This window comes from Rattus rattus, chromosome 5 (assembly GCF_011064425.1).
Source record: "Rattus rattus isolate New Zealand chromosome 5, Rrattus_CSIRO_v1, whole genome shotgun sequence".
Taxonomy (NCBI): domain Eukaryota; kingdom Metazoa; phylum Chordata; class Mammalia; order Rodentia; family Muridae; genus Rattus; species Rattus rattus.
The window spans coordinates 144,522,381-144,535,294 of NC_046158.1; the positions used below are offsets into that span (position 1 = coordinate 144,522,381).

The 12,914-nt window shown below is 49.1% G+C and overlaps 1 protein-coding gene across 1 annotated transcript; it reads left to right on the forward strand.

Annotated features, from left to right (window-relative positions):
* The first annotated feature begins 10,505 nt into the window (after positions 1–10,505).
* Capg (capping actin protein, gelsolin like) lies at positions 10,506–11,468 on the forward strand. Its single transcript, XM_032902454.1, is given in 3 exon segments — positions 10,506–11,291; positions 11,293–11,430; positions 11,432–11,468. Coding segments are annotated over 3 exon segments (960 nt in total). The 5' UTR covers position 10,506.
* Positions 11,469–12,914: the final 1,446 nt, after the last annotated feature.

Below are 12,914 nucleotides of genomic sequence, written 5' to 3' on the forward strand. Positions count from 1 at the left end.
TGTTTGGTTTGCCTACCTAAAGCATCCTAGATCGTCCTTGGGGTTCCTATATTTGGGGTAGCAGGAGACTCTCTCTCATGGGTCCTTGGACGACTTCATTCCATTTCACATCGATGATCTTGGCGATGAGTGTGGAGCCAGGGGCAGGACCAGGCCTCCGAGGGCTTAGAGCCTGGCTTTCTCTTGGTTGATGCTGGAACGGTCTCCACGTCTATCTTGCTCTCCACATCTGAGCTGCTTTCCTCTCACAACTCTGAAGACTAAACTCTGCTATGCCTGATGCTCCTGGCTGTTTACTGCTTGTGCCAAACCAGCTTTGAAAACTGGCATAGCGGAAACAGGTTCCACAATTCTTACACATGCACGTCACCTGCTTTATTCCCATTGACCCCGGATCACCCCGTCTTGCTCCCCACTACTTCCTGCTGCTCCCTGCTACTTCCTGCTGCTCCCTGCTACTTCCTGCTGCTCCCTGCTACTTCCTGCTGCTCCCCGCTACTTCCTGCTGCTCCCCACTACTTCCTCCTCTTCCCCATTACTTCCTGCTGCTCCCCGCTACTTCCTGATGCTCCCCGATACTTCCTGATGCTCCCCGTTACTTCCTCCTCCTCCCCATTACTTCCTGCTGCTCCCCGCTACTTCCTGCTGCTCCCTGCTACTTCCTGATGCTCCCTGCTACTTCCTGATGCTCCCTGTTACTTCCTGCTTCTCCTCACTACTTCCTGCTGCCCCCCTTCCTCCCCACAATGTTTGTCTAGATTTCGCCCGTGCTGTCTTGGTGTTTCTGCATCTGTCTTGTCACACCCAACTCAGTGACCTTCAGTTTCATTCAGTGTCCTCAATAATTTCCTGATAGCCGAATTATAACCCTGTGCACACATTACATCTCTTTTATCCACTCTCTTATCGGTGGGCATCTGAGCCGCTTCTCTCTGTACCTTGATTAATATGACAAGAACCACAGGAAAGATGGCTGCGTGGGCATCTCCATGGACTGCTGACTGGGAGACCTTTAGGTATATGATTGAAGAGTACAACTGGATTATATTGTATTTAGTTTTTATTTGTTTGTTTGTTTGGTTGGTTTTATTTTTTGAGACACGGTTTCTTTGTGTGGCCCTGGCTGTTCTGGAATTCACTCTGTCGACCAGGCTGGCCTCAGGCTCACAGAGATCCACCTGGTTCTGCCTCTTGAATCCTGGGATTAAAGGTGCAGGTTGCTGTCAATTGGCTTATTTTGATGAAGCTGTAAACTGGTTTTACAGTAGCTGCACTAGCTTATAGTCCCAGCAGTGTGGAATGCTGGGCTCCAGGGTTTGCCTGTTTCATTTTCTTGTTTTGTTTGTTGTTGTTGTTGTTGTTGTTGTTGTTGTTGTCTTCTGTATCACAAACAGCACCACTGCTGGCAGACTGCTCCCAGTTGTATTCTTACCCACATGAGGAAAAACATGTTCTGATGAGAGCATGCACTTAAGTTAAATACACATAAGCAACAAAACAAGAATCCGTTCTCATCTCAAGCCTGGACCAAGAACCCTGGGTCTGGCTTCTCTTCAGAGAATTCTGACCAGGAGATTCCGTCTCTGATGATCTGGAGGGCACAGAGTGGCTGCTTGGGATGCCATGGCTTGCTGTGCATGGTGTCTGCTCTTACACCGTGGTAACGGGCTGGGTGCCTTCTGGGACTTGTGGCTCTAGATCTGAGCCTTTGTAGAGAGACCATGTCTACCCCCCCAACCCCCAAGCCCCTGGAGCTAAGGACCAAACCTAGGGCCTAGTGCTTGTCTACCACTGAACTAAATCCCCAACCCTTTCCCTAACCCTAACCCTAACCCTAACCCTAACCTAGCCTCACTTCAGGGTCTCTGTGTTGGATAGCTTTGTCAGCTTGACCCAAGTTAGGGTCATCTGAGAACAGGGACCTCAGATGAGAACCATTAGGCTAGCCCGTGGACAAGTCTCCGGGGGCATTTTCTCTATTGTGTGATTCTGTTATGATTTAAGGGGGGAGGGCCCAGGCCATGGTGGGCAGTGCCACTCTCAGGCGGGCAGGTGGTTCTGGGTTGTATAGAAAAGCTTCTTGAACAAGCCGTGAAGAGCAAGCCAGCTAGCGCCTTTCCCCACACCTTCTGTTTCAGCTCCTGACCTGGCTTCCCTTCATGGTGGAGGGTAGGAGAGATCACCCCCATGGTGTTTTAACACAGCAATAGAGAGCAAACTACAGCGGCTACCCTGAAAACAAGGCGATCTCAAACCCGCCCTGACCCTGAGACTGCCCAAAGGTCGTACGTGTTGGCTTGCAATAGAGCTGGGGCATCTTGGGCAATTCTCCTGCTGATGCAAAAGGCAGTGAGGGCATTTGAAGTGTGTCACAAAATGTAGTGGCTTTTGGAAGGGGTCTTGGATGGACAGCTGGAGACCAGACCAGGGAGTAAGGACTCAGCAACGGGTTTTCTGGCTGGAGTTGTTCACCCTGAGCACAAGGGTGCAACACTTAAGAGGTTCTGTCCTGATCTGCATTTTCTCTCTCCTTCAGGGGTCCCATGGTTGCCCCCAAAGTTCTTAGACTGGAGTCTCACAGCTGGGGAAGGAGAGAATGAGAAGAGTCTCTGTGAGATTTCCAGCAGGAATTCACCTGGAGGAGATGGCCCCTGGTCTGGATGCATCAAGGTCAAGTGCAGGAGTGCATACCCAGCGAGGGAACTCACCTGGAGTGTGCCAGGTGAGGTGCAGGTGGCAGGAAGGACATGAAACAGCCCTAATGGGAGACAGTTTGGTTGGGAGTGAAGGGAATGCCCTCAGAATGGACTCGATGCCTTCAGACTGACGGGAGCTAGGGACATTTGAGGGGGACCTTGACCGTGGTGGTGTTTGTCATGGCCATGTGAGGGGTCTCACTCTGAGCAGCCATCTCCTGAGCTGATACAAAGAGAGTGACCACACTTGTGGGGGGGGTAAGGGAGAAAGAGAGGGAGAAGCAGAGGGCGAGGGAAAAGGAGGGAGAGGAGAGGAGAGGAGAGGGGGGGAGAGAGAGAGAGGGGAGAGAGAGAGAGAGAGAGAGAGAGAGAGAGAGAGAGAGAGAGAGAGAGAGAGAGAGAGAGAGAGAGAGACAGATAGAGAGAGACAGAGACAGAGAGAGACAGAGAGAGAGACAGAGAGAGAGACAGAGAGAGAGACAGAGAGAGAGACAGAGAGAGACAGAGACAGAGAGAGACAGAGACAGAGACAGAGAGAGAGACAGAGAGAGAGAGAAGAGTCTGGTGGCTATCTTGGTTATCAGTTTTATGGGACATAAAGTCACCATGGTCATATACTATGCTGCATCTGTGAGCAAGCTTCCAGCACGCAGAGAGATTTATCCTAAGTGTGGGTGGCATCATCCCACGGGGTGAGGTACCAGACGGAATGAAAAGAATCCAGCTGAGCTCCAGCATTCCTCTCTCCCTGTTACTGGACTGCAGATGCAACCTGATCCGTTGATTCCAGCTCCTGACACCCCGACTTCTTCCCCATCATGAACTGAACCCTCAAACCATCGGGAACTAACCCTCTCCTTCGGGTGGCTTCAGCCAGGTATATTGTCACAGTCGTGAGAAACTAATAGAGAGGGTAGACTTTAGCTTGAGGCAAATCTGAGTTCAAGTCTAACCCTGCAAATTAATGTTGTAATTGTGTCTATGTGTCTGTGTCTCAGGGTGGGTTTCATGCACACGCATGCGGTGTCTACAGAGGCCACAAGAGGGCGTCAGATCTTTTGGCACCACAGTTACAGGTAGTTAGAAGTTGCCCACCGGGATGCTGGAAACCAGACTCAAGTTGTCTGTAGGAGTGGTAAGGGCTCTTCCTTCTGGGCCCTCTCTCCAGCCTCAGCTGCGCCAGTCTCGAGATTATGTAACCATTTTAAGTTCACGTAAGGACTCATTTACCTCAGATGGAGAGGAAGAAGGAACGATCCTGCTGGAGAGCCCACAGAGGCAATGACTCCGGCCAGGAAGGAAACAGTCAGGAACTTCACAGGGCAGATTCTCTAATGATGCCAGTATGGGTTGGTTGTGAAATGTCCCCCATGACTTATGTGTCAGTGCTCGGTCCTCAACTGCTCAAAGCCTCTCTAGGAAGCTGTGGAACCTTTAAGGGGTGCAGCCTCACCAGAGAATGTTAACCACTTGGGGTTTGTACTGAGGGTCATAGGCCAGATGTACTTCCTGTATGACCTCTGCTTCCAGTTCCTCTAGGATGAAAGTCACAGCTGAGAGCCACACAGTGTGTCAGGATCAACCTTCCCTCAAGTCATTTCTTGCTGATTGTCCAACTCAATGTAGGAAGCAGGTAACACAGATGTCTTAGACACCCCATGGTGCTCTCGAGGAACTCAGATCGTCACCTTTAGGGTGTCTGTGTCTGCGGACCACACAGTGCAAGATGGTCTGCACACACAAGCGTACGCCTTCACAGATGTGCACCCTCCAGGCCACCTCCATTGGGTGCTCTGCTCTGCGTCTCAGCTGCACCCTTCTCCAGAGGATGCCCCCACAGGCTGCTGAGTCCAACTGCCGGGAACGAAGCTCCGGAAGAATCCTCAGTAAAGTTGTGCCTCTTTCTCCTGTGCTGGGGACATCCATCTTCAGTGTTGTGCACATCATTCTGGTTCTCATTTATGACTGCACGGTGTTTGTGTGAATTTTATCAGAATTTAATTAACCTTCTTCTAATTGACAGGGAGTTGCAGTGGGAAATCTTAAAACATATTCTCCTCAACAAGTTTTAGATCAGTGAGGTAACGAAATATTAAATTTTAGCTTATTTCAGGTATCACATTCTGGAAGCAGCCAAAGCCACACTCAGAGGGAAAACAGTGACCTCAGATGTTCTGTATTGCACAGGAAAAGGGACTCGCAGTAAGAGTAAGCCAACTAGTGAATGTCGAAAAGAAACAATGTAACATGTCAGAACTAACCGATGTGGAAAAGGAACAACGTAACAGATCAGATGATAGAAGACTGCATTGTCCGAGATTAAAACAAACAAACAAAAAAATTTCATTAGGAGAAATAGTCAAGTTGGATACATGAGTTGGGTATTTCAGGGGACAGAGGCAGGTGGATCTCAGAGTTCAAGGTCAGCCTGGGGGATAAATGTATCTATGGCCCTAATTTGCCAACAATCTACACTAACATGTCCGCTATTTGAGTCCCACTTTACAATGAGTTTGAGCTAGTCTTCATAGATGTATCCCATTTAAGCTGTATCAGACTGTCGAGAAGAGATCCCCTCCCCCCAACTAAGTCTCTGCACCTACCTCAGAGGCCTTGGCTCTCTTACAAGCCTACAATGGGCCACATGAGGTCACAAAGGCTGTGGTTTCTGTGGCTGGTGTCACTGTGTGGACAGGCAGATTTGCACCGGTTGGCCCTGACCTGTGAAGGTTTACAAAAGTTCAAGGCTTGTGTACAGTTTCCACAGGGTTTTGATACCAGAAAGAGATGGATTTTCAGCATTAAACTTGGCCAAAATTAGACTTGTTGATGGGACCTTGCAACTTTCATTAAAAGAGACCTGAACACACGACTGGAGACTAAAGACAGGGCAATTCTCTGCTGCAGGATAGGAATGAAGGCAAGCCAGAGGCAGAGCCTCCGCTGGTCACCTCGGAAGACCAGAAGCAGACTCAGTCGACACACACACTCGATCTCTGCATTTGGGAAGCGGAGGCAGGAGAATTGCAAGTTTGAGGGTGGCCTTGGCTGTGCAGGAAGATCCTGTCCCAACAATAAAAAAGAAAAACGTAAAAAGAGGTAAAGTTAAATTTTAATCTACGTCTATGTTCAAGACACCTTCGTTTCTGCATAATAGAATGACTGGCTCGATGCTTTATAAGTGTGTGTTTGATCCTTAACAGTCTCCTGTTAAGTATTTGAGCTAAGCTGTTTGCACTTCGTTGTGGTTGAGCCTTGGGTTGTATTTGAGGAAGTTTACAATTTTAGAAATACATAATCATACCCGCGTCACTCCAGAGAGTTCCGGGAACTGCTCGTGCATGAGAAGACCGTTTCCTTCCCCCTTTTCTTTCATCTTTAAGAGAGAGGATGGGGTGGGCGGCTGAAAGGATGGTTGCACAGTTCAGAGCAGGCACATCTATAAACTCGGGGTGACTCACACCCGTGTGGTAAATTCTGCTGATTTTAACCACTGTATCCACTCCAGAAACCGATCCCAAATATTTCCCTTATGCATCACGTGACACAAGTCAGCAGTCAGCACCACCTCAGCCTCTCGCTTCATTTCCCATGGTACCTGAATGACCCGATAGGGATAAAAAGTCTTCTCTCTCGATGAAAACGAATTTCCTCTTTTTGCCGAAAGTCTCCCTTGACAGGGTAGGCGACTCAAAACTCCTTATGTCGTGAGTTCAGTTCCTTACTGTGTGAGCTGCAGTTTCCTTGTTAGTTTGCAGTTTTAGTTAGAATGCACTTGAAATGTTTCCGGGGAACCCGGGAGAGGGCTCAGTGGGTAAGGGCGCTTGCCAGATGATCCTGAAGGCCCGAGTGCTGACTCCTCAACTCTAGAGTAAAAGTGTGGGTTTTCTGTAACCCCAGCACTGTGTGGGGAGGAGACAATGGCGAGAGAGAATATCTGAATCTTGCCAGCAGGTCAGCCAGGCCGGCCAGGAAAATGGCCGGCTCCAAGTTTAATGAGAGCCTTTGTCTCAAGGGTACAAGGTAGGGAAAGACAGAGGAAAACTCAGATGCTCTCCTCTGGCCTCCAAATGCACACAAACACACGCACTGCACAGACACACACACATACATACAACACAGACACACACACACAGCACAGACACAAACACACTACACAGACACACATACAGCACACACACAGATATACACACACTGCACATACACATGCACACATACACACACAGCATAAACACACAGCACAGACACAGCACACGCACACACACACACAGAGACAGAGACAGACAGGCAGACATGTACATACACACACAGCACAGACACACACACACACACAGCACACGCGCACACACACAGAGACAGAGACAGACAGACATGTACATACATACACAGCACAGACACACACACACACACGCAGCACAAACACACAGACACACATGCATACACACACACAGCACAGACACAGAACAAACACACATACACAGAGACAGACAGACAGACATATACATACACACTCCACAAAAATTAAGAGAAAGTGCACTGAGCAGAGACCAACCCAAAGCTAAAAGACAGTTGAGCGGAGCTGCCCACAGCAACTCCATTTTGTCTGAGTGTTAAATTCATCCAGCTGCTCCCCAGTCCCCGTGAGAACATCCTGCATGTGCTTACGTCGTAGCTCACCAGCTTAAATAAACGGCTCGTGTTGGCCTTGTATTTATGGTGCTCAGTACTCTACTCGTGTGGGCAGAAGGAAGTAAGTTCAGAATTTCAGGTCATCTATTGACTGATCTTGGAGATTTCCAGAAACTTTCTAAATTCCATGGTCCATAGTTTTTGCTTACGTAAAGATTTCATCTTTCTTTTGAAAAAAAATCTTTTAAAACCTTTTCTTTAAATTGTAACAAAAATGTGAAAACTGGATTGACAAAGAATCATCTCCCCATCTAAAAATATGTGCCTTTTCCTGGGCCCGAATCCCAGTGTCCCTGCTGGCCGGAGCGTGAAGCTGCCTTGCTGGGGTTGCTAACACTTTCAGCGTCTTTCTGGCTTGAGTTGACTTACTTTGCTGATTCCTTGGGACGGTTGGGAGGGAGTTTGTGTGAGTTATCGGTGTGCTGGGAGGAGGCGGATGTCTTAGTGCTGTTCACTGTGTGTCTTTAACTCAATGAATAAGAGAGGAACTTTCATTTTCCCCCCTATGATATAAAACTGCCTTTCTTGTGTATGCTGTGGTCCTGGCTTTTCATCCCTGCTCTGTTTCCATTAATACCCTGTTACACACACAGGACTCCCCTATTTTATATTTAAAACTTTGCCACTATTGTCAGGTCCCAAAGAAACAAGACAAGCTCAGTGCCTATGGCTCCTTCCAGCAGTTCTCACTCTGTCCCCTCCCCCACTCCCATCTCTAGCCCAGGGACTGAGCTCATCTCCCCTCCCCTCCCTCTCTTCCTTTCCCCTCCCATACCCTCTCTCCCCTCCCTTCCTTTCTTTCCCTTCCCTCTCCTCCCTACCTTTCCCTCCTCTCAGCTTCTCTGATTCCCATACAACCCAGCCATCTTGACTGTACACTGCTGGTTCTCATGGACTCCCTTGGTCTCTTGGCTCCTCTCTTGGCCCTGGCTGGTTCTTCCTCGGCCCCTTGGTTCTTCTTTCCCTCTTAGCTCTGCTCTGGCTCTCTTAGGTCCTATGTTCTCTCCTTCCTCCCTCTCTTCTCTTCTCTTCTCTTCTCTTCTCTCTCACCACCCTCCCACTCTCTCCATCCTCATCATGACCGGGACCTGGTTTAGTCTGGACCCTTCCAGATGCCTCTGGTTGTTTCCTCCCTCATATCTCCTCAGCCTCTTGTTTTCAATCACTATTTAGTGACGTTTCTTGTTGCTGTAACCAATATCTGACAACAAACAACTGAAGGGAAGAAGAACATTTGCTCTGGTGTGCTGGTTTGGATGAGAAGGGCCCCTGAAGCTCATATACTTGAATACTTGGTCTACAGCTGGTGGAACTATTTGGGAAGGATCAGGGGGTGTGACCTTGTTGGAGGAGGTGTGTCACTGGGAACAAGCTTTGAGATTTCAAAAGACTCCCCATCACCCTCAGTCTCTCTGCCTCTGTTCCTGTCCCTGTCCCTGTCCCTGTGTCTGTCACTGTTTCTGTCCCTGTGTCTGTCCCTGTCCCTGTCTCTCTCTGTCTCCTATTTGAGGATCAAGCTGTGAGCTCCCATCTGAACCACCTGAAATGCCTGATATACTCCACACTGCCAGCCACGAGGGATTATTAACCCTCTGAAGCTGTAACCCTAATTAAATGCTAATTTCTTTTATATGCTTTGGTTGTGGTGTTTTTTTCACAGCAGTAGAAAAGTAACTTGTGTAAAAGGCGGTACCTGGGAGTGGGCGACTGCTGTGACAGGCCTGACCTTGCTGTTCTGTGGAGGAATGTGTCTGAATTTGGAAGGTTGGACTAGGTAAGCAGTTGAATGCTACGAGCAAAGCTTAGAAGACTGAGAACCGTGTGGGCTGTGGAGGCCTGACTCAAGGGGTTTCCGAGGGGAACAATATTAACACCTGGGCTAGAGACTTCGGTGACATCTTTGTGGAGCACCGGGAGAGAAAAACTCCTGAGAGAGACTTGGGTAAGTCAAATGGAGTCTTTATTAATGTCCAATGGGACTGTCCCAAGCGGACTAGTGGGAAGCAGCCTCTCCAGTTGGTTCCAGTTTTTAAGGGCAAAGCCCGCAATTGTGAAGTCTGCAGGAAGGCAGCTGCAGACATCTGTAGCAAGCAAGTTTCGTTTACAGAGCAGAGAGATAGCAATTAAATGGTCAGACAGCTAACCTTTAGCTCAGGGTCACATAGGAATTTAGGGCTGGTCCAGAGACCAGTTTTGCCCAAGTCAGTTTTAGCACTTAAAGTATTCTTGAGAACACCTTCACGGATGGCATAACGACAGTCCAGAAGTCTACTGCGATATCTTGGCAACGAATGTGGCTCCCTTTTATCCTTGTCCTGAGGATCTGCCTGAGTCTGAATTGAACCCTGAGAGGATTTCAGAACAGCCTGACTCTAACTCCATTACAGGATTATTAGTGGTCGCTCTCAGACAGGTTCACACCAAAAAGAGCAAGTGGGGTAAAAGAAACAGAAAATGCTCATTTTGTAGAGTAAATGGCCCAAAATGGAAAAAGGAAAAGGGGGAGTGGCCCCCTCAGGCCAAGGACCCACCCAGCTCAGTTCAGCCTTCAACAGGTAAAAAAGGAACTCTGAAACCTTCTGCTCCCAGACAACCACACAGGAAAGGCTTCTGCAAATGTGATTCCAGGGCGCAGGCGCCATCCCAAACTGTGGTCAAACTTGTGCATGGTCCGGGCTTTAGAGCCACAGTGAATGAAGAACTTGTGGGATCATCCTTTGTGGCTTAGGAGAGCCCTCCTCACCCCCAGGACAGGTGTGGCCCCTGTGACAGGAGACTCCATGCATGGAGGCAGAGAGAGGCCACTGTGTGGACTCTGTGAAAGTCAAACTGGGTTGCATTGGTGGCCTGGGGACACTGGAGATGTCAGAGTTGTGGCATGTCTGCTAGGAGAAGCTGCACGCAGGGAGGAAGCCGGCATAAGAAAGAAGCGTGTGGGCCAGGAACCCCCTCAAGCTACTTACAGATTGGACACAAGGAGGCTCCAAGTTGTTGAATCACTGACTGGAGAAAGTTCAGCCAGACGGACGGGCCTGCCAGAGTCCCCAGACATTGAGCCACCCAACTGTGGCTGCCATTGGGTGCATGTTCTCCTGAACCTCTCGACCTGTCTGAAAACAGCATGTCCACACCCATCCCTCAGAGTGGCTTTCCGCTCCCAGCCTCAGTCCAAGACCCAGGCCTACACATATGGCGTGTGGAGAAGCTTCACAGTGGCCCAGAAGAGGCCTCCCATCTGCCCCTGTGGACAGGCCAGCAGTCGTCCCAGGATGAGCAGGGGGCCTGTGCTGTGCTATCTGTGCACCTCAGCACTCTGCTGGGGGAGCGGCCTGTGCAGCACCGTGAGGTCCAAGGGAATGAGTTCGACGTCTTCATGAGCTACTTCCCAAGTCCTCAAGTACCGGGAAGGGGGCATGGAGTAGCATTTCACAAGAAAGCCTTGAGCACCACCCCAGTAACCATCAGAAAGCTCTACCAGGTAAGGAGGAAGAAGAACATTTGTGCGACTGAGAGGGCTCTGAGCTCAGATAACATCAATGCTGGGGACTCCTTCCTCCTGGACCTGGGTCAGAACATTTTTGCCTGGTATGGTGGAAAGTCCAGCATTGCGGAGAGCAACAAGTGGAGGGACCTGGCCCTGGCCATCCGGGAGAGTGAGCCGCAGGGCAAGGCCCAGGTGGAAATCATCACTGATGGAGAGGAGCCAGCTGGGGTGATCCAGGTTCCGGGCCGCAAGCCTGCTCTGAAGGAGGGCAACCCTGAGGAAGACATTACAGCGGACCAGACCAACGCCCAGGTCGCAGCCCTGCGTAAGGTCTCTGAGGCCACTGAACAGAGGAATCTGACCCAGGTGGCTGACTCCAGCCTTTTCTCCTCTGAACTGCTAATTCCAGATGGCTGCTTTGTTCCACAATGGGCTGTGTGGTAAAATCTACATCTGAAAAGGGAGAAAAGCTAATGAGAATGAGTGGCAGGCGGCCCTCCAAGTGGCTGATGGCTTCATCTTGCCAATGAGATATTCCCAAAATACTCAGGTGGAGATTCTGCCCCATCTTCAAGCAATTCTTCAAGGGTTGGAAGTGACAGTTGGGTGTCCGCATCCCTGCTCTCCTGCCCCCACCACCTGCCTGCTTGTTTTCCTTCTGTCTGCTGAGTCAGCACTGAGGGGCCTTCTGGATGCTCAGTAAAGGACACTTTCTGTCCCCTCCCCACTCTCCACCCCTATCCCCGCCAAAAAAAGAAAGAAAAAAGTATGTACACACAGTGAAGCAAAACTGGAAAGCATCTAAGGCCATCTAAGCCTTTTGGCATTAGACAGGGAGCTACAGGATTTGGAGTTTGTTCTGCTGGGTTTCGGTCTTGGTTCCAGCCTTTTCTCTCTCCCTCCTCCTCTTCCCTTTTGAAATAGTAAAGTACGCTCTGGGCTATTGAGTCTTGAAAGTATATGATTTGCTTTTGGATTTTTACAGGGGTTTGCAGTTAATTGATTGTTTCGAGTCCCAGAAGAGACTTTGGATTTTTAAACAGCGTTGAGACTCTGAAGGACTATGAGAGTTTTTGACGTTGATCTGAATGCATTTTACATTACGATATGACTACACACATATGGGGGGAGGGCAAGAAGTGGAATGTGATGGCTTGCATGAGAAACACTCCCCGCCCCAGGTTCATATGCTTGAATCCTTAGTTTCCACTGGGTGGAACTGTTTGGGAAGGATTAGGGGGTGTGTCATTGGGGTAGGCGTTGGTGTTTCTCTTAGAATTCCCAGTCTCTTTTCTCTCTTTCCTGCCTCTTATGGATTCAGATTGAGCTCTCAGAGGCTTATCCTCTGCTGTTGTAAACTTGAGCCCTCTGGAAGCATCAGCCTGTCACTTTCCTCCGTAAGGTGCCTGGTCTATGATGGTCTGTCAGAGCAGTGGGAAAACTAACCAAAACATCTGCCTTATGGTTTGCGAGTATCAGTCTGTCAAATGGGGAAGGCCCAGCAGCAAGGGTAGGAAGCTGTCTGTTCACATCGCATCTTGGTTAGGAAGCTGAGAGACCACAGGAAGTGGGGCTGGGCTCTGAAACTTCAAAGCCAACACAAGCGACCCTCTTCCTCCCTCAAGAGTCAGCCTCCTAAAGGTACCACAGCTTTCCCAACTCATAAGTTCACAAGGGATGAGAGCACACATTCAAATTCCTGCACTTATCTTTTTTTTAGGCCAGGAAAACAACTTAATTATATTAAAATAAAAAAATAGTAAAAATTTCTACTTAATTATAGAAATAGCACTGTAGTGTGTAGGATCTGTATAACATTTACATAAACACATTGGCGTGTTACATTTGTGAGTAGAAAACCCTTCAAATTCCCAGTTGGTAATTGTGATAGTTTAAACATGCTTGGCCCAGGGAGTGGCACTATTTGGAGGTGTGGCCTTGTTGGAGGAGGTGTGTCACTGTGGGCGTGGGCTTTAAGACCCGCCTCCTAGCTGGCTGGAAGCCAGCCTTCTCCTAGCAGCCTTCAGATGGAGATGTAAAACTCT